We start from the raw sequence: 26,171 nt of genomic DNA on the forward strand, positions 1-26,171 counted from the left end.
AGAGAGAGAGAGAAAGAGTAAGAGAGAGAGAGAGAGAGAGAGAGAGAGAGAGAGAGAGAGAGAGAGAGAGAGAGAGAGAGAGAGAGAGAGAGAGAGAGAGAGAGAGAGAGAGAGAGAGAGAGAGAGAGAGAGAGAGAGAGAGAGAGAGAAAGAGAGAGAGAGAGAGAGAGAGAGAGAGAGAGAGAGAGAGAGAGAGAGAGAGAGAAAGAGAGAGAGAGAGAGAGAGAGAGAGAGAGAGAGAGAGAGAGAGTTATTTGTATGTAATGGTGGCCATCTCTAGGGTGAGGTGGGGTGAGGGAAGAAAAAAACTGCATGATAATTTTGTTGTATATTTAAAAGAAATAACAAGTTGTACATAGTAGACTTGCAGTTTCATGTGCAACCACCTTTTTAAAAAAATTATACTATGTTGTAGATATGCTTGTTTTATTCCACAAATTAAAAAAATTTTTTAAAAAATATTCCACTGGACACAAGATGAATAAGTGAAGCCTTCTCTCTGAGTGAGACATCATGAATATACAGTTGGGTTTGGAGACAAGAGCCTCCAGGCTCCATAACCACCTGTCTACATAGACTGGCTTGACCATGTGACCCTAGACAAGTCTCTTCATCCCCCAGTGGCCCAGATAACACTCTAAGACCCTAAGTTACAGTTCTATTCTAAGAATAGAAGTACATTTCTATTGCTAGAGGGAGCTTCTCCTTGCTGAGTGTTCCTGGTACCTATTAAATCATAGGTCTGGTCAGAAACAATGAACCCTCAAATGACTTTGTTGCCTATTTTATCTAGGTTTGGGTTTTGGTTTCTTTTGTCTGGGGTAGAGGACAGAAAGGGAAGGGGAGAGTATCTTTGTGCCCTTCCCCATCCTAAGTATTGGATTCGGAGAATGCAGGCAGGAGGACAGCAGAGTGAAAAGACCATTGTAGGAGTGGAAAAGAGACACCAGAACAGGGCCTTTGGGGACACCCAAGGTCAGTGGGAAGGACCTGGATGAAGATCCAGCAAAGAAGCCTGAGAAGAAGTGATCACACAGGGAGGAGGAGAACCAGGAAAGAGAACAGGAAAGTGTCACAAAAACCTAGAGAGAAGAAAGCATCAAGGAGAAGGGAGGGTTGACTCTGGCAGTCTATAGTTGGGTGAGGTAAGGCTTCTTAGGAACAAAGCCTGAGCCTTCCCTACAGGAGAGCAGAATTTGGGCTATGGTAAAGATGCATGTTTCCCTGCCAGAACCAGCCCTCCTCTCTTAACATGGGCTCCCAGGCTTTGGAAGTCTTTGCAATGATACACAGGAGCAGAGGAAATGTCCTTTATAGGATTACCTCTGTCACAGTGATTTTCTACTCATTTCAGGAAGAGGGAAATCATCCTGTGAGAAAAAGAGGGCTCTAGAAAACATTATGATTTTAAGGGATTAGGCAAGAAATTTCATTTGGCTGTCAAACACAGATGAAAAGACTTTTAACCTTTATGCCAAGCTCCCTATCTATCAGGTGACTGAAGTCCTCACAAAGTCAATATTTCTTATGCCAAATGCCTACGACTGTGCACCTGCAAATGTATGTGTTTGTGTACAAAGTCAACATTTCTCCTCCCAAATAACTACAACTCTGCACATCTTTATGTGTGTACATATAGCAGCTAACAACCACACACTCTGGTAATGTCGAGATTTATGGGCTAATCTCAGTATTAACCAAAGAGTCTGGCTAACATCATAAACACACAGTCAACTGCCAGTTAGCCCCACTCAGGTCATTCATAATGCTGTTCTTTTTACCTTCTAGGCACAGCATTTTAGGCTTAAAAGGAATGTCTTGGACAAAGTGATTCTCATCCAGATGTTTGTACAGCAAAATTCTTTAGAAAGGACACAAGAGAACTATGATTCTAATCCCATTGTTTAAGTGAGACTCTGGAACAGGAAGAGACTGGCCCATGGCCACACAGCCAGTTAACAGTAAAATGGCCTGCCACCTTATTTCCTCTCCTGCCAATGGATATTTCAGGGTCAGCCACATTCTGTGAGGGCTGAGGCTGAACTCTCTGGGGGACTGGTTGCCCCCTCTCTTGAGGTGACTGAATCAAAATGGGACAAACCACCCCCTGTTTTCCCTACCCCTAATCAATTAAACTTGCCCTGGGTACCACAATTCCTAGCTATGGATCTGCTAATGAGACTCGAGTAACTTCTCTCTATGGTATCTGACAAATGGTTATGTTCTCCTCTCCTTAAGACTTCCAGGGATGAAGAACTCCCAGACCCGGAGATAGCTCACCCTCTGATTATGAGGAAGTTTTTCTCTCTGTCAGGCTGGAACCTGCCTTCCTGCGTCCTCCCTGCCCTGCTCCTATTTCTGTCCTCTAGAGCTCAAGGTCACACAGTGAAGAAGTAGTGGAGCTGGGACTGAAAGCCCAGTTGGACAACTTGCTTCTCCTGATCTGAGCCTTTCTCTTTCTTGCTACGGGTTCTGTTTTTGGTCCTGGACTTTGAGGTTAAATTCAGTTCACACTTCAGCCTTTTCATCTTTCTCACCCTGGGTGGCTGTTCTTTTTTGAAGGTCCCAGCAAGGGCCTCCCAGAAGAATGGGACAAACACTTGCCTGGCTTTGCCTTTGAGGACAAAAGAACAGTGACTATTTTAGGACCAAAGCATCCTCAACTCCTCTGCTGGCATAGGAAGTTATTTTTTTCTCTGGCACACTCATAATGCAAATGCTACTGTTTAAAAACAAACAAACTAGTGATCAGAACCATGGAGGCATTGAGCTAAGAGGCCATTCTCAGGTGAGAATTCTATGGAATTGTTAGTGTTTGTCTTGGGGTCAACAGGTCCCCTGGTATGTCCTTCCCGCAGAAAAGAACAAGTCTTGAAGAGGCCGACTGAGGCTCAGGTAACCTTTCTGCTTCCCTGCCGGTTGATTGGGGGACAGAAAAAGCCCTCACTGGCTTATACACTTCAAACGTCTCCTACCAAACAGGTGTGATGATGCACATGCTTTGTCTAAGAGACAAGCTCAGGCTAATGTCCAGTTATACCAAACAGTCTCCGGAGTGACCAGGGAGTCTGGTTAATGACACATACGGCATTAAGTCCCATCTTGCCACGTGGATCTTGTTCATAATGGAGAAGTTGTTGCGTCTGCTTTAGATGGAGGAACGTCTAGGTTTAAACCCTCTGAGATAAGAGAGGCAGTGTGGGAGAGTGGAAGGATTACAGTTTGGGGAGAGGGTCAAAGGGTCTGGGTTCAAAGTTCATGTCTATCACTTACCAACTATGTGATCTTGAGAGAAATCATTTAATTTTTCCTCTTCTGTAAGATGAAGGAGGCAGCCTGGGACAGTGGAAGGATTACAATATGGAGGGGTCAAAGGGCTTGGGTTCAAAGCCCATATCTATCACCATCTGTGGGAAAGGGAAGTCATTTGACCTTTCTGGGACTCAGTTTCCTTCTCTGTAAAATGAGAGTCTGATTGACCTTTAAGGTCACTTCTAATACTGAGTTTATGACCTTCTACAATCCTCTGACCCATAGGGACCCTTCAGTCTAAAAAAGCATTATATTTGGAGAGGCAGCCTCAAACAGGGGAAAGAAAACTTGGAGCCCATTTGGATTGCCTATGACAGACTTTTGGGAATTTTAAAGACTTTTGAGTTGGAAAGTGCTGTGGTCATGTTTCTACTTTACTAATATTATTTTATTCATCTTTTTTTCAGTCATGTCTGACTTTTCATGAGCTCATTTAGGGTTTTCTTGGCAAAGGTACTGGAGAGGTTTGCCATTTCCTTCTCCAGCTCATTTCACAGATAAGGAAACTGAGGCAAACAGAGTAAAGTAACTTGTCCAGGGTCACACAGCTAGCAAGTTTCTGAGGCTAGATTTGAACTCAGGAAGATTATTTTGTTAGCTAAGACCAAAGGATGGACTGGAGGAAAGAGATCATAAGGAGGTTCCTGTCTTCTGAGAATGACCTCATGCTAAGGCTGCCACTGGAGTCTACATGAAGTGCTCCATCTGCCACACGTGGACTATTGGCAGATTGGTAGAACAGACCTGGTCAGGTGCAGAAAAAATTCTGATTCAGAGATTTAAAACTGCAAAAGAATTTTTTTAATTGGGAGAGATTTATTTGAACAAAAAGAGTTAAAAGCAAAGACCAAAAAGTTGAAATGAATAAAACACTTTTCCTGAGTTCAAAAATCATTCAGAACTTAGAATCCTAGAATGTCAGGGCTAGGAGGGGCCTTAGAAAAGGGGATGTCCGGGCTGGGAGGGGCCTTAGAACAGGGAAGGTCAGAGCTGGGAGAGCTCTTAGAACAGAATATATCATAGCTGGGAGGAACCTTAAAGCAGAAAATGTTGGAGTTGATAGATGCCTTAAAACAGAAAATCTCAGAGTGTCAGCACTAGAAGAGAGTTGAGAACACAGAAAATTAGAAGTGGAAGGGATCTTAGAACACGGAATGTCAGAGCTGAGACGGCCCTTCAGAGTTCAGAGTTGGAATCAGTTTCAGTTCAACAAACTTTAGAATATACAAAGTCAGAGGGGTGTGGGACATCAGAACAATGAATGTCAGCATCACAAGTGTCTCGCAGACCCTCTAATCCAATCCTCTCATTTTACAGAGAAGGAAACGGAGGGCTACAGAGGAGATGACTTATCCAAGGTCACACAGCTGGTTGGGGTCTTAGTGTGAGTCACAACCAGTGTTCATGCCAGTACATTCCAAGGGGTCCCACTTCATTCCATCCTCTCGGACCTTGCACTGGTTTGGGCTGTCAGGTCTCTGTCTGAGTGCCCTCTAAGCTCCCAGAGGGCAACTGTGACCCTCTGGCATTTCCTCCCTACCCCCAGCAGCCCCTCTCACAATCTCAGTGCAAGATGCTAGGCAGACAGACTCACGTACATCTCCGGGCAGACTCCTGGGCCAGCTCAAGCCGATAGATGGAGAGTCGGTTGACACCACCACATATGTTGCTCTTCTCGCCCTTGCACTCCATGTTGCATTCAGCCTGGCTTGCATTTGCCCCCTGGATCTTGTGGCCACAGAAGCACTCGGCACCAAACTCTAGCCCGGCATACAGGTAACCCCTAGGGAAGGGAACATGGGTGTACTCAGGTGGATAGGCAGATAGCAGGGGCAGCCATCACCCTACTGAGGACACTCTGGGTCTTGGTGCTTCATTCAGGAAAGGAATAACCATGGAGATTAGGAAGTTTGCCATCTCCTTCTCGTGGGGGGCTCTTGGGCAACCCCTTGCTCCCAAATAGTTCCACCCTCATCTCCCAAGTCAGCCTCTACACTGCCCTTCAAGCAGACAATAATTCCTTGGTGTCATGTTTTTGCTGCTAGAATACCTGAATGAAAGAAAAACACTTTTATTGAATGACTAATATGCCCTAGGCCTTGGGCAACTGGAGATGGTCCCTGCTCTGAAGGGGAAAGGAAAGAATGCTGGTGAGCCTGGTGCCTAAGAAGCACCTGTGATGGGCTTGGAGGCACCAGAGAAGGGCCTTCATAAGCTGGAGAGGGTCCAGTGGGGTGAAAAGCCTTGAGTTCATGTCAACTGATGCTGAATTAAAGAAGCCAGGAGAGGGCAAGCTTGGAAAAGAGAAGATCCAGGGGTGACCTGAAAGCTATTTTCAAGGGTTTTAAGGACTGTCTTATGGATGATGGATTACTCTTGTTCTGCGCGACTGCCCAAGGGCAGAGCACACCAAACAAAACCAAATAATTAAAATCAAAGGCAAAAAATTGAAATGAATAAAAACATACTTTTAGGGGTTAGAAGTTGCAAAGAGGAAAATTTAGGTTGGGTGGGAGGAAAAATCTCTAATGATTGGAACTGTCCCAAAGCAGAAAAGCTTTCTTGATATGAGAATGATGAAGAGAGTGGGGGGAATTAATCAGATTTGGAATTCTGAGTCTCACAGTGGGGAGACAGACAAAAACATGAACTGGTCTCAAGGAGTTTATGTTCTAGTGAACGCTCTTCCCTTTACAAAATGTTTTCTGGCATTCTCTCCTTGAGAAGGTTGTCTAGTTTAAAGGGTCTCTAGTCTTGATAATAATAATAGTTATTATTGCTATTATTATCACTTTATTCTTTATCTAGCACTTTAAGGCTTTCAAAATGCTCTATAAATACTATTTCAGGATATAAATAAAATATAAAGGAAATAAAAATCTTTTCAAAAACTCAACATATATAAAAAAGTAAATTATTTATCTTTACAAAAACTCTGGGAGGTAGATGTTATCATTAGCCCCATTTTACTGAAGTAAACTGAGTTACAGAGAGATTAAGTGATTTGCCCAGAGTCACAGAGCCAGTGTCCGAGGCTGGATTTGAACTCCAGCCTTCCTGACTCCTGGTGCAGAGCTCAGTGGAAGTTTGAGCACAAGGGCAAACTAAGAGGGAGGTAAAGAATTTCAGTTTTAAAGATGGCAAAGCTGAGGCTCAAAGAGAAGACAGATTGGGCCAGATAATTTTCCACCTGTCTTCCCACCTTCCTATAGAAAAAAACAAAATGTTTCTTTGGGGTCTGAATTATTCAGATAATGGGCACGTGCGCGCACACACACACACACACACACACACACACACACACACACACCCCTATCCATTTCCACTTCTTTTTTGATGCTGTATATCTGGCCTGAGCTCTGGGGCTTTCATGATACCCCAAGGGCTCTGGTGATGGAGTACAGACTATTTCATTTTAGTTTTTGTGTCTTCAGCACCTAGGACAACACCTGGTGCTAGTAGGTGATTTGTTGATTGGTTGATTTGGAGCCTGAGGACCTTTGTTCAAATCCTGATTCTGCTGTTTACTACCTGTGTGTTTCTGACGCTTCTAGCTGTGAGGCATCCAGGTTGCTCAGTGGATAGAGTATCAGGTCTGGAGTCAGGAAGACCTGACTTCAAATCCAGCCTCAGTCATGGACTAGCTGTGTGACTTTGGACAAGTCACTTAATTTTTGCCTCAGTTTGTTCAACTGTAAATGGGATAATAATAGCACCTAGTTCACAGAGTTGTTGCAAGGATCAGATGGGATATTTGTAAAGTGCTTAGCATGGTGCCCGGCATACAGTAGGTGCTTAATAAGTGCTGGTTCCCTTTCTCTTCTCTGGAGCCTCAGTGTTCCCTTCTGTAAAGTCAGAGAGAGGATAAATGAGTTGATGGCTTAGTTTTCTTTCAACTCTGAATCCTAAGATCTTATGAACCCATTAATTTGGTCTGAAACAACACTCAATAATTCAATCCAGCCTTGTTATTTGCATCATAGACTTAGAGTCAACAAGGACCCCAGAGATCATCTGGGCCAGCAGTTCTTTGTGCCCCCTTTGGTGACCAGACTGATGAAGCCTAAGGTCCCCTTCTCAGAAGCATGTTTTTCAATGCATGAGATAAATTACAGAGCATTAGAAAGGAAACCAATTATATAGAAATAAAGGTATATTCGGGGTGGCTAGGTGGCACAGTGAGTAAGGCACAGGCCCTAGAGTCAGGAGGACCTGAGTTTGGTTCTGGCCTCAGACACTTAACACACACACACACAAATACTAGTCACATAACCTTGGGCAAGTTACTTAACCCCAATTGCCCTCCAAAAGGCAAAAAATTAAAAAAAATAAAGGTGTATGTTATTCCACATCCAGTTGCATTCATGAACCATTTGAGATCTATCCATAAAGCTCAGGTTAGGTCCTTGATAGTCTGACCCCCTTCCCTTTTAAGAGAGGAGGAAACAGTCCCAGAGCAAGGCAAGGATGTGTCCAGGGTCACACAGGTGAGGAATCAGAGATTAGGGCTCCTCAGACCCTCAAATCCAGCATCCTTTCTACCATACAATTATCCTGGGTAGCATGCCAGCTGTCATCGGTGCCTTGTGGAAATGGCTGAGAGAAGAGCTAAATCTTCTTACCACCCTTCCCTCCTCCACCATCATTTGCCCTTAGGCGGCTGTCCTGGAATGGTATTGGGGCTCCTGCTTCCTACAACTTTTCCCCTGGGCTTCCTCTCCAATGCTACCTGGAACCTGGCCCCACAGTATGAGTCCTGAGTGGGTGATTTACTGGGCCTCAGCTGAAGGAAGCATCACTTTACAAGAAAAAAGGCCTCCCAGGTGTGATAGATCATAAGGCAAGAGGCAGCCCCATTACTTAGAGGCAGGAAGGATTGTGCCTTTGTTGGAGGTGAATTAGGGAATGATGGAGACCCTGTGGCTCTCCAGGGAGGGAAGCTGTGAGCTGGGCACCAGGCAGGGCTGGGGACTGACTGTGGGCAGATGGGGCCATTCTGCCTGACCCCCAGGAGTTTGGCCAAAGGGGATAGAGAGACGAAAGCCATGAAGAACATGAGATTGATGAGGTGATGTAAGGAAAGCCTTCTCAGAATCAGAGACTTTCAGAAAGAAGTAGGATGGGAATAAAGTGATGGAAAGAAAGATCGTGAGATACAGTCAAAAGACCTGGATTTAAATCTTGCTTTCTCTCCTTACCACTTGCATGCCTGCCCTGGGTCTCAGTTTCCTTTTCTGAAAAATGGGTTGGGGGACTAGCTGACCTCTGAGGTCCTTTCCAGTTCTAAATCTATGGCCCTATGATCTGAGTGGGCAACCTCAGGGAGCAGTGGGTTCCTCACTCCTGGAAGACGAACCCAGACTGGATGACTACTTCTCAGGGATTCTAGAGAGTCAGGTACAAATTGGACCAGGGAGGAAGGATGACCAAGTGGGTAGAGCATCAGATTTGGAATCAGGAACCTGCCTACTAGCTGTATGACCCTGGGACAATTCATTTTTCTGGGTCTCAGTTTCCTTACCTGCAAAATGGGGATAATAACAGCACCTATCTCATTGGGTTACTGGGCAACTCAAAGGAGATAATGGATACCAAGCACTTTGGAAACCTTGCCACATTCTGTAAATGTCCATCACTATTATAATTACTGAGGGAGACTGCATGGCAGAGTATTGAACTGGTCTTAGGAAGACCTGGGTTCAAGTCCTGCCTGTGACACACATTGACCATGTGACCCTGGGCAAGTCACTATTTGCTGGTGGATCCAGACCTGGATCTTCCTATGGGAGAGGCCCTTCAGTTTTTAAACACCCCCAACTGGTAACTGGTAAGGAAGAAAGGCAATAATCCTGGAAAGATTTTGGGTGGGAATTGGGCTAGGGAGAGGAATTACATATTCCTTGTTTGACCTCACAGGCCTTAGTCTGGGACCCTCAGGACTGGATCTGAGCAAATGGGGAAGCTTTCAAGAGAGGAGTCATAGAATCCTAGAATCAGAGAAGAGAAAATACCAGAGCTGGGAGGGACCTTAGAACAAGAGATGTCAGAACTGGGAGGGCCTTAGAACAGGGGATGTCAGAGCTGGAAGAGATTTTAGAACAGAAAATGTCAGAGTTAATAAGGGCCTTAGAATAGAGTTAGATCAGGAATTAAGAGAGGTGTTAGAATGTAAGCTCTCAGAACTATAAGGGGGCTTAGAATAGAGAATGTCAGAGCTGGGAAGAGCCTTAGAATAGGGAATGACAGGACTGGGAGAGAATATAGCATAAGGAACCTTAGCACATCGGAACTGGACAAGATCATAGAGCCAAGAATGTCAAAAGGGAAAGATCTTAGGAAATAGGATGTGAGAGCTGAGAAGGTCTTAGCCCAGCATGTCAGCATTAGGAGAAAGACAGAGTGGTACAGTGGGAAAAGATTTCAAATCAGAGAACCAGGGTTAAAATCCTGTTATTCTATTACTATATGTTTCTGGTTATTCTAAAATCCCAGTGATGTTGTTTATTACCTGTATGACTTTGTGCAAAGCCATTTGACCTCAGTTCTTCATCTATCAATGGAGGGCATTGGGCAAAAGGCCTCTCTAGATCCTTTCAGCCTCAATCTATGATCCTAGAACTCAGAATGTCAGAGAAATGAACGCTCACTCCAGCTTTCTCAGTTGACACATGGGGAAAGGCAGGCCAAGGGAGGAAAAAAACACAGCTCTGCTAACTTTCGGTTCTGGATTTGAGTCATTCTCTCACTTTAGCTGGACCAGAGCCCAGAAGGGATCTGCCCAAAGTGGCCACTTTGAGGTGACCTCCCCACCTTTTTTTCCTTCTGCAGGAGGCTCTTGGGCCAGCTGGTCTCCACGCTCCCTCCTGGCTCTGTCCTTTGATCTGAGGAGCAGTCAGGGCTGCATCCTCAAGCTCCTCCTTCAGAGCATCTGCATTTAGAATTCTCTCTGACCCACCATCCTTTACATGTCCAGAGCTGCTGTCTGGAAAGACAATTCTTTCCCCTAAGTGAACTATTTTTAATCATGAATATCATTTTCATTTTGGATGAGAAAGCTGTGTCTAGCCCGGTGTCTGCCTCTCACTGGAAGGAAAACAAGCCCTTCAGAGACATCCTTAAACACTCACACACACGCAGATACTCACACGCCTCCACATGTGCTCAAGTGCCCATATAACTGCACACTGACACTGTCGAACACGCATTTCTTCTCTTTCACCCACCTCCAGGACTGTTGTAGGGACCAAATGAATTAATACTTGTAAAGCCTTTAGCATATCTCCTGGCACATAGTAGGTACTAAATAAATGCTTGTTCTCTTCCTTTCCTTTCCATGCATGTCCTCACCAGGGCACAATCATGCAGACAGCGGCTTTCACACATATAAGCACAGATTCACACATACTGTGTCCTTACATCGACATGCCCTCATCCACATGCACCATTGTTCATATGCTCCCCTGCCCTACATTCACATGAAATCCTACAAGCAGACAGTCATATTTTCCTGTTCATACACAGCCCTTCTACACCTAAAAACCAACTAGTTCCCTCACCCTCACACCCCCAAATACACTCAAATGCACATGACCACACATTTATTGGTTGATTTCATCCAACTGAGAAACCTCAATTCTAGAAATCCCTGTTCTAGCATTAAATATGCCCTTTGTAAATTGCTTTTATATATGAATTTAAGTTCTCAAGCCTGAAGGAAGAAGTTGAGGGTAATAACCAAGTCACAAGGCTGACCTTTGAAGTGCTTTGGAGTACATAATAAAAAATGGAGACTCCCTCCATTTGCTTTCTGCTCAGACTGCAAGTTGTGTTCAATCAGTCAATCATAAACATTTATTAAGCACCTACTATTTGCCAGGCACTGTGCTAAGCACCAGGGATACGTAAGGGGCAAAAGACAGGCCCTGCCCTCTGGGTGTTTTCAATCTATTGGGGGTGACAGCATGCAGACAAGGTTTACAAAGCAAGCTACCCACAAGACAAACATGGAAATGGAATGAAGGCACTAGAATTAAGAAAGGTGGGGCAAGGCTTCCCATACAAGGTGGGATTTTAGTTGGGTCTTAGGTGTAATGGCCACTGGGCTGGACTTGGGTTTGAGGCTAGCCTCGGGCACGGAGTGGGTATTTGACAATGCTTCACCCTTCTAAGCCTCAGTTGTGAAATGGGCTAATAGTGCCTATTTCTGAGGTTGTGAAGATCATAGATATGGTGCTAGAGTTTAGGTCTAAGTCTTTATTTTATAGATGGGGAAACTGAGGTCAAATGAGATACATGCAAAGTGCTTTGAAAATCTTTAAAGCCCAGAAGAAATATTGGTTATTGTCATTATTATCCAGCTATCTTACCGCATAATCCTCTTTTATCTTCCCCTCCCCACCTGATTTTTTCCCCTTCTTCAACATCTCAGTCAATTTTAAGCCTCAATGTTCCCCATGAATGGGCCGGGAATGGGGTCAATGGATAACACTTAGGACCCCATTGATGTAGTGGATAGAATACTGGACTTGGAATCGGCAAGACTTGATGTGAAAACATGCTTCAGTTGCTTATTAACTGTGTGACCCTGAGCAAGTCACTTAACCTTTTGTGCCTCAGTTTCCTCATCTGTAAAATTAAAAGGTTGGACTTGATGGGCCTCTTAGGTCCCTTCCAACTCCAGAGCTAGCTTCCTCTGACCTTGTCTCTCCACCAAAAGTCCAAAGAAAGATTGAAAAAAGGTAAAAACTGGGGGAGATGAATGTTTTCCCCTGTAAATGTAATGATGATGATGATGATAGCTAGACTTTCTGTAGCCTTGAAGGATCACAGAGCACTTCATGTTTAACATTTCCTTTGATCTTCACAACAACCCCACGAGGCAGATGCTGTTATTATCTCCCTCGTTTTAGACAGGAGAAAACGGAATCTAAGAGAATGTAAGTGATTTGCCCAGGACCGCACAGCTGATAAATATCAAAACCAGGATTCCAGCCCAGCTTTCCAAGTCCAGACTCTGTCCCCTGTGCCCCGTTGTCTCAAATGAGTCCAATTAGGGAGCTGGGGTAGGGCTTAAAACAACTGACCCATGCAGGGCTAGAAGGCCTCACTCTTGGGCTACTGCTTTCTTCCCGGACCTGCATTCCCATGATCAGCATTTTCCCTGGTGGGTTCAGTGGTGGGCCTGAAGCCAGAGACCCTGCAGGCCTGACAGATTTGGTCTCCAATGGGAATTGTCCATTTTTTATGCACCTTGGCACAAGGCCAAGAACTGGCTAATTATGTCCTAAGATCTCACCTTCATAAATTTGGTATCCGATTTGTAAATTTCATGCACTGGTTCACTTTCTTTTGTCTGGGGCTGCTAGGAGATCCCCTGTTTCAACAGTATTTGCTGCTGGATGGTGGGGAGGACCAGCAAACCCCCTGGAGCCCCTGACTGGCTTGCACACATCCATGCACTCCCTTTAGACCCCAATCCACACCTGCACACTCCAAGCCCCCCCCAGACAGAAAGGCAAAGAGCAAAGTGGGGGGAGGTGGGCTGGAGATGGAGGGGCATCCTTCGGGGCAGCTGGGCTGGTGTTACACCCTACCGCTCAGCACAGCTGTCCTGGCAGCGGAAGACTGTCATCTTCTTGTAGTCAAAGAAGGATAATCCTCGGAGGGCCCGTCTGCTGGGGTTGTCCAAGTAGCAGCCGACGTATTTCGCTGGGGGGAGAAAAAACAGACCCAGCTGAAGATGAACCTTGGTGGGAAAAGAAAAACTGCCAAGAACAATCCTGGCATTGGTATCAGGAGTGCCCAAAGAGAGATAGATTTGGATGGAGTAAGTGGACCCAGCTTTGACTCTGATACCTTGTACTTGAGTGACTTTGGGTATCCTTGGGCAAGTCTTTGACCCTTCCTGGGCCTCAGTTTCCTTGTTGGTAAAACAAGGAAATTGGATGAAATGAATCCTAAGATTTTTTTTTTTCCCACCTTTACATCTAGGCAAGATAGGACAATGGAAAGAGAATTGGTTTTGGAGTCAGAGGAAATCAGAAAACTTGGGTTTACTCTCCTACTTTCTATCTGTGTAACCTTGGACAAATCATCTAGCTTTCCTGGGTTCTTCATCTGTCCAAAGAGAGGGTTGAACTATACAGACTCTAGGGACTCTTAGAGGTCATAATCTCTGAATCTTCATTTTTACCATGATGCCACCTCCTCCATCCAGTAAGGAAACCCAAGATCAGAAGTAAGAGGCTAGGAGTGGCATCTTGGAGGGTGTTTTGCTCTCTGCAGGTGGGCAGAATGGGCAGGAGTGGGTAGAAAGGAAAGAAGCTTTGGAATTGGGATCAGAATGAATGAAGTCCTACCTTCGTGTTCAAGCACAGACTAGATGAGCATTTGTCAAGTAGATCGTTTTAGGAATTCCTTTCAGGTACTTTCCTGCAGCATAGGTTTGACCATATCACTCCCCTTCTCAATAAATCCCAGTAGATTCCTATTATCTCTAAGATCAAATATATAAATTCCTCTTTTTGGCATGTAAAGGCCTTCACAACTTGTCCCGAACCTACCTTTCCAGCCTTTTAATGCATTACTCCCCTTCATGTTCCCTCCAGTCAAGTCAAACTAGCCTTCTTATTCTTCCTCATACATGAAAGTCCATTTCCAGTTCCCAATGCCTAGAATGCATCCCCAGTGCACTCCCTCTTCACTTCTTAGAATTCCTAGCCTTCTTTAAGACTTGGCTTCAAGTATTGTGCTGCATTAGTTCATTCTAGATCCCTTCAAATCAGGGGTTCTTAACTTGGGATCCTTGAACTTGTTTTTAAAAATACATGTATTTTAATAACTGTTTTCAATAACTGTCTCCTTTTCAATCCTATGTCTTGTGTTTTGTGCATTTAGAAAACATGATTCTGAGAAGGAATCTATGGGCTTCATCAGAATGCCATGACAAACAAAATGACAAATCCTTGCCATAGGTGCTGGAACCTCTCCCTGCCCCCTCCAATCACTTCGTGTTGGTTTGGCATGCACTGTATACATGCATGTTTTCCTTCTGATAGAAGATAAGCTCCTTAAGGGCAGAAACTATCTGATTTTTGTCTTTGGATTTCCAAAGCCACCTTCTTACACTGGGTTCCCCTCCCCACACTCTTTGATCAATCAGCATTGGCCTAGCAGGCCAAGGTCTCCCAGTGCATCCTGGGCCATCTCCAGGTGTCCTGATCCGTATCTGGAGGACATAGTGAGGCTGGTTTCTTTGCACAGCCCTGCCTCACTTAAATCCAATTCACTTGCATGTCATGGCATCACCTTCCTGATGCTGTGGTCCTCTTCCAGAACAAAGAACAACTACAATAACCTGGCCATTCCTCACAGGCAACATTCCGTTACCTTATCAGTGGCTGTCCTCCATTCCTGGAATGCTCTCTCCTTCATCCCCACTTCTAGCTTCCCTGTCTTCCTTCAAGACTTGACTCAAATCCTACCTTCTGCATGCCCAGGTACTTCTACCTCTCACTTTGAGATTACTTTCATTATTCTTGGTGGCACAGTGTATAGAGCACCAGGCCTGGACACTGAGTTCAAATCCAGCCTCAGACACTTGCTAGCTGTGTGACCCTGGGCAAGTCACTTAACCCTGTTTGCCTCAGTTTCCTTATCTGTAAAATGAGCTGAAGAAGGAAATGGCAAAACCACTTCAGGATCTTTGCCAAGAAAACCCCAAATGGGGTCATGAAGAGTCAGACATGGCTGAAAACTGATTGAACTATAACAAAAAATATTGACATGTTGTCTCCCCTATTGCTTCTTAAGGGCAGGGGTTTAATTTTTGCCTTTCTTTGCATCTCCAGTGTTTAGCATGACCTCTAGCCCTTAGTTGGCACTTCTTAAATATTTATTGATTGACTAACTGATGCTAAATGGCTGCTGAAGTCCCCTGGAGTCTAGAGCTTGTGATTCTGGCTTGGCCACTTGCTGCCTGTGAGATCCTTCTTCTTGAGCCTCAGTTCACTCATCCATTAAATGGGCATTAAAATACTTGGGCTATCAGTTTAACAGCATTATTGCAAAGACAGTGCTTGGTGAACTATGTCATCATAGATATGTATCTTAGCATACTGTTTTTATTATCAGAAACCAATCAAAAAGTGTTTATTAAGCACCTCCCCACTAGGGGTGGGGATACAAATGCAAAGAATTAAACAGTCCCTGCCCTCAAGGAGCTTACCATCTACTGGGAGAGGCAACATGTATACATAGAGGTCTGTGTAGGATAATTATAAGGCCTTAGGAAAGGAGAGGGTCAGCAAACAGAGTGATCAGAAGTGTTTGTGTGTGGGGGGGGGCCGCATTCTGGAGGGAGAGGAGGGGGGGGGGGGGGGGGTGGGAGGTGGGGGGGGTACAGGGGGGGGTTGGAGGCAAGGAGGAAATACATGGGGGTTGGAGGCAAGGAGGGAATACATGGAGGTTGGCCAATGCAAAGGCACAGAGATGGGAAATGGGCTATTGTGCATGCTGTTGTTCAGTGGTTTGGCCTTGTGTTTGACTCTCCATGACCATATTTGGGACTTTTGGCAGAGATACTGGAGTGACTAACCATTTCCTTCTCCAGCTCATTTTACAGATGAGGAAACTGAGACAAACAGGGTTAAGTGACTTGCCCACAGTCACACAGCTACTTGAAGGGTGGTCTCCCACTGTGCATGAGGGACAGAGAACAGGAGAGTTTAGTAGTATAGATGTGACCTATAGGCTATTTCAGGAATGACAATGATAGATCTAATTCCCAGTTCAACCCCCCATCCCCCACCAAGCAAACAAGCCATTTCAGGATGTTTGCCCAGGGCCCAGACTTAGCTCTATCCACAGAAGAAAAGATGTAGTCTCAAATGAGTTCCAGTAAGTAAAATAATAATCCCTCCCTCCCCTGCCCCAGGACATATCCCTCCTTGCAGCCTTTGTCTACCCCTGGGACATGTTCTACCAATGTCCAAGCAGCTCTCAGCTTCGACTCACACAGAGCCAGGTCTTCCCCTCCTAGCACTCTGCAGAAGGAAGAGGTCTCTAGGAAGACTTGCATCTCATCAGTCAATCAATCAGTAAACACTTATTGAGCTCCTACTGTATATTAGCACTATTCTAAGAGGGAGGGCTACCTGGAAAGCACTGGCTAGCATGCTGAGCTGAGGAGTCAGCATCTCTGATACTTCATTTGACTGAGCCTCAGTTTCCCCCTTTGCAAAATGGAGTTTAATCATACCTACACTCACTACCCTCAGGGCTATTATGAGGTTCCTGAGAGAGGATGGATTAATACTTTGCGAACTTCAGAGCATCATAAAGTGTCAGTTATTTGATGGAGCCATGCTTTGGCTCCCAGAGATGCTTTCTAGACAATGTCCAGCAAATGACTGCTATTATTTTTCTCCAGACATCCTATTATTCTTGCTAAACATTTGTGGACAAACAAGGCCCAGTTCCTGTCTCTTGTTCTGATTGAATAATCCTAACTGGGCTTCCTTTTCCCCTTCTCTCTGATCTTCAGGGGAAAGAAGCATCCACACTGTGGGTCTTGGCAGGCTCACAGGCAAAATCTCACATGGGCTGGTCCCTTCCTTTCATCCCTTGCATCATGGCCCATTGTCTTTCAGGAATCACTCCAGACAGGGACATCAAACATAGCTTAACTGGCAGCCCTGTTCCTCCCAGGGTGCAGGAGACAGACACATTCTGAAACTATTAACCCAGCAGAACCAAAGAAGTCTGGATTTGAGAGATTTTCCTGTCTTCCCGGGCCATCATTGAGGCTCTTCTGTGCCAGACCTGCTTCTGTTTGGGACTAACCCTCTGGCATCAATTTCTCACCCCTGATCCTTTAAGTAGTGGTACAGTTTGCAAGGGTTTACTTAATAATGACATTTTAAAGTACTGAGAACCCAGAGAGCATTGGAGTTGTAACAGACAGAACAGAGAATATCAGGGCTGGGAGGAGGCTTAAAATGACAGAGTTGAGAGGTCCTTAGAACGCTGGATGTCAGAGTTGAAGATTCTAAGAACACCACACAGAATTTTGAAGAATTTTATTTCAGATATCTATATGAAAGGTTATAGAGGAACCTAGCTTTTCCACATATAATTCCAAAACGATCTTAACAAGTCACTAGATTGAATAATGGCCAAGAAATTCAACAAGAAACTTATAGGAACTTCTCTTCCATTGCAGTACATCACAAAATGATAGCTTAAAGCTATGAGCACTAGACAAAGCACCCTGCCAAAAAACCAACTCAAGCTCAGGTGAATTGGCTAGAAGTCCACAGTAGCATGCATATTAAGGAGACTGGGAGAGGAGAAAGGTGGGGAGAGGCTTGGAGTGGCTGAGAAATGCCCAGGTTGAGGGGTGGAGTGCTCCAAGGATAATGGAAAGCCCAAGTAGAGCCCAGACTGGAGAGGCTCATGATGACATCCTTACCAGAACAGCCAAGGACAGAGCTCTGACTAGGGTCGTTGAAGCCTCTTAGTGCTCTGAACACAGGTGAATCAAGACAGATGAATTCCAGTGTCCAGAGCCCAGGAAATTGAGGTAAGGAAGTGACATGGCTTGATCACCTTAGCTAAAAGTACAGGAAGGGGAGAAGCCTGGCTCCCAAACCCAAATCAGGAATTGAGGTTAAAAATATGCCTAAGTTGAAGAATATACCAAACACTATTAAAAATATCACAGGTCTGGGGACATTCAAGATGAACCCAGAAGGGAGTGACTCCACAGTAACAACTACCAGAGTTCCAGAGAGGAAAAAAAAATTGGTGTGGTCACAAGGACTATAAGAATATCTGGGGAAAATGAAGCAATAAAAAGCAGAATTTTAAGTGAAATAGGATCTCTGGAGGAAAGGTTTGGAATAAGAATGAGTAGCTTAATGCAGAAATTAAATAATTTTGATGAAGTAATGGACTACCTAAAAATTAGAACAGACTAAGGAGGACTCAACAGTATTATAAGATGGCAGCCCTGTGAAATTTTATTTTATTTTTGCTTTTTAGAGGGGGAAAGGTAGGGCAAATGGGGTTAAGTGACTTGCCCAAGGTCACCCAGCTAGTTTTTGTGTTGTGTCTGAGGTCAGATTTGAACTCAGATCGTCCTGACTCCAGGGCTGGTACTCTATTCACTGTGCCACCTAGCCGCCCCGACCCTGTGAAATTTTAAAAGAAAATATACAGATTGAAGAAAATAAGAAAACATGAAGTATCCAAGATAAAGAAAACAACTTGGCCTGTCAACATAGTCAAGGAGAGATAATTTACTAATCATCAGACTTCCTGACAACCATGACAATAGAAAAAGCCTGGATGCTATCTTTCAAGAATTCATAAAAAGGAACTGTGTGGATTTACTAAAACAAAAGGGAAGAGTGAGAATAAAAAGATTCCATAGATCATCTTCTGAAAGAAAACTCAAAATGAAAATTCCCAGAAATGTCATAGCTAAAATTCAGAGATTCAGGCAGTTAGATGACGCAGTGAATAGAGCACTGGCTCTGGAGTCAGGAGGACCTGGGTTTGGATATGGCCTCAGACACTTAACACAAAAACTAGCCATGAGACTCTGGGGAAGTCACTTAACCCCAATTGCCCTCCAAAAAAAGCAAAAAGAAAAAGATAGAGCATTGGTGCTGCTAAAATTCAGAGATTCCAGGTCAAAGAAAAATATTACAAGATTTGTGGGTGACTACATTAATGCAGAGGAAATCTTGGAATATGATATTTCAAAAGACAAATGATAAAGTTTATAAGTCTGAGTAACTTATCCTACAAGACTGAGCATAATCCTAGGGGGAAAGTGGGTGTTTAATAGAATAGAAGACTTTCAAGCATTTTTGATGAAAAAAAGAGAACTGAGTTGATATTTCTAATTGTAACCATGAGGCAAGAGAAACCTAGCAAAGTAAACACATACAAGCAATGTGTTTGGGGGTAAAATCATGATAAACATACATTTTAATAACAGGAGTAAAGACTAGTGTCCTTTCAAAAGTATAAATTCTTCTAGGGCAACAGAAGGGATCAAGGGAGACAAGCAATGGGACTGAATATGATTTGTTCTGTTAAGAGAGGAAGAAAAAAGGAGGAAAAAAAGGAATACTTTAGGGAAAGTATGAGGAAGGGAGTAGAACTTCCTATAATTGCTCATTTGGGTGAGTGAAAAAATGAATATACAAGCATGGAAGAAGGAATGGGTATCACTCTTATCTGAAGCAGATAAAAATGGTCTGCTTGCTCTTTCTCATGCACTTAAAATATGGTGTAGTAATTTGTTTAATTCAGCAGGGAAAAAGGAAAGGAGAGGGAAAGGGAGGTGAAGGTTTAAAAGGATGGGTAGAATTGGGGAGGGAAGTCATAAGCAAAACAAACTTCATCTTCAGAGGAAGGATATTAAAAAGAGATGAAAAGAAAGGAAAGTGCAAGAACCTGTGATCAAGGTCTTGATAAGGGAAGGAAGAGGTGCAGTGAAGCAGAAATAGACCTCTTCAATTGTAGATTTCTAGTGCTGGTCACATTCCTTCTTTTTCACCACACTCATTTTTGTATGGAGGAAATGTGCAAAAGGAAATGATGGAAGTAAATACACAGTTAACAATCATAAACATAAATGTGAATGAGATGAACTAAAAAAAATGGAAGATGATCGCAAAATGGATTAGAAATCAGAATCTGACAAGATGGTGTTTACAATAAACACACTTGAAACAAAAAGATTCACACAGAGTTAATATGAAGGGCTGGGATAGAATTTATTATGCTTCAAATGAACTAAAAAACAAAAAGGATCACAAACATGATCTCAAACAATTGAACAGTAAAAATGGATATGGTTATGATAAACAGAGAAATTACATTGTGATAAAAGGAACCATAGACAATATCAATGCTTTAATTAGGTGGAGATGTTCTGGTAAGTGTTTAACAACCAGCACTTTGGGGGAAAAACATATACATGATACTTTAAAATTTAATCTGCAATATTAGCATTTTCTCAATCACTTTTTAAAGCCTAGACAATCAACAAATTAATAAATCAAGCCCAGATTTGTTAATTTGTGAGGTGTAAAAACTTATACTGATAATTAACAATCCTCTTTCTCAAGCTAGTTCAAAATGGTTCCAGAAATCCCTGAAAAATAGGTAAAAAATGACATAGCATCTCATTATTTAATGGGAATTATCAAATAACAGGGAGGAATAGACATGAATTCTACAATAATTGGAGATTTCTATGCACCCCTCTTCAACAAACAAATCTAAGGAAAAGGATAAACAAGAAAGATGATAAAACCTTGATAGAACTTCAGAAAAGTTAGCTATGACAGATACCTGGCCACTACTGAATGGAAATCAAAAGTAGCATACATATTTCTCAGCTGGAGTGGCACCTTGAAACACTGGCCAGCATAAAAACATAAAAAAAATTTAACAAATACAGAAAAGCAGAACTATTAAACTCACCTTTATGGGCCATTACAGTAAAGTGTAACTAATAAAGGGCCTTTGAAGAAATGACTCAAACTTACACAAAGAACAACTTACTTAATCATGAAGACCTGATATGTCAACAAACAAATCACAGAAATAATAGATAATTTCATGAAAGAAAATGATAATGATGAAACAATATACTAAAAGTTTTGGCATCCAGTCAAATCAGTTCTCAGGGGAAAATTTATATTGTTAAATGCTTCAATCACAAAAGAGATCCACGAATTGGGCATGCAATGAAAAACAAACTAGAAAAGTTACAAAACCCAACTAACCATGAGAATAGGAACCTTGAAAATCAGAGACTAATGAACCTGAAACAAAAAATAATTGAAGTAATAAAACTAGGAGATGTTTTTAAAAACTTACAAAATAGAGAAACCATTAGTTAATCTGCTTTTTTAAAAAAGAGGAAGGAAAACCAAATTACCAATATCAAAATTTAAAAAGGAGAATTTACAGCCAAATGAAGAGGAAATAAAGGAAATTACTAGAAACTCTTTTGCCCAATTATTTGCTAACAACATCAATAACTTTAACAAAATGGCTGAATATTTAAAAAAGCATAAAGTACCCAGAGAAAACAAGAAATAAAGAATTTAAACAATGCAGTATTAGAAAAAGAAATAAAACAAGTCATGAGTGATATCCCCAAAGGGAAAAAATGCAGGAACAGATGGATTTACAAATGAATTCTAATAAACATTCAAAGAAAAACTAATTCCAATATTACATATATTGTTTACACAAATAGACAAAGAAAACATTCAGCCAAATTCTTGATCTTGATAGCTAAGCCAAAGAAAATCAAAGAGAAAGAAAGCAAACATATCAACTAGCCACAAGAACCCCAAGTAACCACAAAAGTACTGATACAAAAACATTGAATAAAATATTAGCCAAGAGACCACAGCCAGCAAATATAAAAGATTATACATTATGATCAGGCTGAATTTATACTGGGAATGCAGGTTTTGTTCAACATTAGGAAAACCATAAACATGAGACCATATTAATAACAAAACAAAAACCTCATGCAGAGAAAGCTTTTGAGAAAATATGACAGTCATTTCTGTTAAAAACATTAAAAAAATTGGAATAACTAAACATTTCCTCAATATAATGAATATTATCTAACTAAAACCAAGAACTAGAATTATTTGTAATAGAAAAACAGTAGAGACTTTTCCAAAGAGACAAGGAGTAAGGATATATGTTCATTATTACCTCTATTATTTGATATAGTTCTAGAAATGCTATTTATAGAAATAAGAAAAGAAAAAGAAATTGAAGGAATAAGTGTAGACAAAGAAGAAATAAAATGATCACTTTTTGCAAATGATATGGCATAATTGAGTGCCCTAGAAATAAAATTAAAAACTAATTAAAACTATGGCTTCATCAAAGCAACAGATAAAAAATAAACCCACACAAATTGTTAACATTTTTTGCATATTACCAAAAAAAAATTCCTCAGGAAAATATAGAGAAATTCCATTCTAAATAATTATATTGCATATACTATAGTTGATGGTCTTTGAATATATGAATACAACTACAAAACTTTTTCTATAGAAATAAAAGCAAATGTAAATTACTCAATGCATATTAATTGTCCATGGTTAGGCAAACCAATGTAATAAAAGTGACGATACTATCTAAAGTAATTTCTCTATTTGATACCATAATAATCAATCTACTAATGGGTAACTTCTTAGAGAAAAATAAAAATTAAATTCATATGGAGGAATTAATGACACAGAATTTTAAGGGAAACAAAGGAAGAGAGTGGAGAAGGAGAGGGACCTTGTAGTACCCAATCTTAAACTATATTATAAATCAGTAATCAACAAAAAGGGTCAGGTTAGTTATACCAAGTTCAGAAATGAAAGAATACAATAGCATAATATTTGATACATCAAAAGACCCCAACTACTAGAATTAGGACTCTACTTGACAAAAGCTGCCAGTAAGAATGAAAAGCATTCTGTTGGAAATTAGGTTTAGACCATCTCATTCCACATACCTCAATAAACTCCAGATGAATATATGACCAGATGTAAAGGGTCATAAACAAGTAAGAGAAGTAATAGAGTTGATAACTTTTGCATTGATGGATAGGGGAAGAAATATGAGCCAGACAAGGAAAAAATAAGATCACAACAGATGAAATGAAAAATTTTAATACATAAAATTGAAAATGCTTTGCACAAATAAAATAAATGCAGCTAAAATTAGAAGGGAAATAATTAACTAGGAAAAATCTTTGAGACAAATTTCTCTGATAATGGTCTGAAATCTAAGACAATAGATAAATGGTCTTAGGACATGAACATCCTTAAAAGAACATAATTCTCCAAAGAAGATAAACAAACGGTTAACAATCATATGAGAATAATTCTCCAAATTACACTAAGAGAATTGTAAATCAAAACAACTCCAAGACTCTACCTTACAACTATCAGATTGACACAGATGACAAAAATGGAAAATTACAATTGCTGAAATGTCTATTAGAAAGCAGGCAAAACAGTGCTGTGTTGGTGGGGATGTAGTTCAGACACTCTGAAAAGCAATTTGCAACTATACACAAAAAAGTCACCAAACTGCACTTGTTCTATATATTAAACATATACCACTACTAAGCATGTGACTCCTAAGCATATACCACCTTTCCCAAAAGAGATAAAAGAATAAAAAGTTCTATGTGTGAAGATAGATGATAGATAGATGATAGATAGATAGATAGATAGATAGTATTTCTTTTTTTGATAGTAGTAAAGAAACTAAAGGAATGTCCATCAATTAGGGAATAGCTGGACAAATTAGAGTATATTAATATATTATAATATTATTATACCAAAAGAAATAATGACAATGAAGACTTCAGAGAAATTTGATAAGACTTGTAAGAACTGATGCATAGTGAAATGAGAACTAAGGGAACAATTATAGAATGACTATAATATTGTAAATATTCTGAAATTACTATCCCAACACCCAAATATACTGACAGGTCAGGTCCTCAAAATAGGTCCTAGGCAGCTGGTGGCAAGTAGATAGAATGCTAGGTCTGGAGTTAGGTAAACCTGAGTTCAAATCCAGCCCCACACATTTACTAGCTGTGTGACTCTGGACAAGTTCCTTAACCTCTGCTTGTCTCAGTTTCCTCCCATGTAAAATAGGGATAATGATAGCACCTACCTAGAAGAGCTGTTGTGAAGATAAAATGAGATAATATTTGCAAAAAAGTGCTTAGTTCAATGCCTGGCACATAGAAGGTGCTATATACATTCTTATTCCCTTCCCCCACTTGAAAATGTTTGCTTAGAGATCTTAAGGTACCTATGATGGGTCGTCTTTTCTGGTGCTTTAGTTCTTGAGCCCCTACCAGTGTGTTTCCTGTCATGATTAGCAGTTGAGGATCATTTAGTCATCTAGACTTAGATAGCTATTTACTAAAGTGATATAATTGATATTCCCCTAAAAGTGTGTACAGTACATTACACACATAAGCACAAACAGAGTCAGGGGAAAGGAGAAATCATGGCTACCGTTTGCTTAAAGTACTTTTCTCCCTTTTGTAAGGCACTCAAAATGGTCTCCTTGTGTATAATGTATGTAGATTCATTGTTGAGCTCTCTGGACCTGTGAGTCTGTGTCTGGCCTGTCCCTAACTCCCAATCATTTCAGGGACACTGCGAAGATACTTCTGGGAAGACAAATCCTTCAGACCTCTGAAACTTGAAACATCTTCCTCTGGCGAGAGAAGGGGATAGAGTGAGGAGGAAAGACCAAAGCCAAGTGATCTATCCTTCTCTTTCCCTTCTCCACACCCCATCCCACCAAAGTCCCTCCTTGAGGGTAGAGTAATGGGAATGTATTCTATCATTTCACTGCTTGATGGAATCTGGATCTAAGCCAGATGCTCAAATGGTCTTCTATTTTATATATCATACCACAAGGTATGATTAAGTTTCCTCAGACAATTGGAAAACTGTTAATGCCACTACAAGTCATCCAAGGACGTTTACAGCTAGATCTAAATAAAGTATTTGATTGATTGGCTGATTACATATCAGGACACCTTATTGGTTACTTTAGGTGGGGTGGGGGTAATTTGTATGATTAACTCAGACAACTCTCCCCTTACATTAAGCAAACTAAGAGGTTGAAAGACTAAAGAAACGATTGATGTTGTAACCAACCCTAGCCCTTGAGATCTGATGATGAAGCATTTCCCCACTTCTTAGAGGGGTGCAGGATAAGACATACATTTTAGGACCTGGTCAATGTATGGATTTGCCTTGCTTGGCTATGCCAGCTTTTTAAAAGGGAAGTGAAGGACGGAGAATGGCAGGTGGGGGGAGAGGGGCAATTTGTAGTGGTGATGTCAAAAAAAGGAGGAAAGAAAAGTGTCAATGAAGCATTTTTTAAAAATGCACAGAAGTGATCAGAAGGAGATTCAGAAGGCAATGCAGTCAGATGAAACAGCTTTGGAACTAATTGCTGAATTGAGCATATACATTTTTAAAAAAAACAAGCAGCACATAATGAGTCTCGTGGTTTCATATTCAATTCTCTTTTTCTGTTCTTCTTTTATATATGGAAACATTTGTGTTTGGTGATGTTTATCAAGCTCTGAATAAAACAGTTTTTTAAGCTGTAAAAAGAGGAACCTTCCCTCCAAAGAATATCAGAACTTAGAACTTAGAATGTCAGATCTGGGAAAGGCTTTAGAGTTCTGGAAGGGACCTGAGAACAAATGACAGAGAATATTGGGACGTAGAGAGTTTGGGCTGGGAAGACCTTTGAGACTAGAATTTGGCATTCCTAGGACCATTAAAAAGCAGAATATAGTCTATTAGGCCTGAAAGGGAGCTTAGGACATGGAGTGTCAGAGCCGGAAGGCACCTCAGTCAATACAATGATGGTTTTTAAAGTAGGGAAGAGCCACAGAATGGACAATGTCACGACTGAAGAGTCAGCATGTCAGATCGTGATGGAATCCTAGAATGTAAATGACATCGAATACTAAAACATACAGATCCCTGGAAGGATTCTCATAGAATGTTGGGGTGCAAAGAGCTAGAGACTGGGGCTAGACCTGTGATTCGTTGGTATGAGGAACTCCCAGGTGAAGAAACCGCCTCTACCGATGTCTGCAACTTAGAGTCAGAGAGCTGCCTGAAGTACGGAGGGGTTTAGTGCCCTGCCCTGGGTCACCCAAGTTGGTGTGTTTCACAGGAATCAATGGGCCTTTAGAAAATGGAACACGAAATGTGAAAAGTGGAAGGACAAAGAATGTCAGAGGAGAGAGAGAGAGA

At 41.7% G+C, this 26,171-nt stretch overlaps 1 protein-coding gene across 1 annotated transcript in view; it reads right to left on the bottom strand.

Moving 5' to 3' along the window:
- Positions 1-26,171, bottom strand: part of WSCD2 (WSC domain containing 2) — a 158,156-nt gene that overhangs the window by 44,359 nt on the left and 87,626 nt on the right. The window contains exons 3-5 of the mRNA XM_069081392.1: positions 12,906-13,020; positions 4,911-5,095; positions 3,274-3,336 (exon numbers count right to left, since the gene is read on the bottom strand). Coding sequence (XP_068937493.1) covers positions 3,274-3,336; positions 4,911-5,095; positions 12,906-13,020 — 363 coding nt within the window. The remainder of the gene's footprint in view (positions 1-3,273; positions 3,337-4,910; positions 5,096-12,905; positions 13,021-26,171) is intronic.

Source organism: Petaurus breviceps, unplaced genomic scaffold (assembly GCF_028583685.1).
Source record: "Petaurus breviceps papuanus isolate PSGF00001 unplaced genomic scaffold, PetGlider_PUasm1.0 99, whole genome shotgun sequence".
NCBI classification, from domain to species: domain Eukaryota; kingdom Metazoa; phylum Chordata; class Mammalia; order Diprotodontia; family Petauridae; genus Petaurus; species Petaurus breviceps.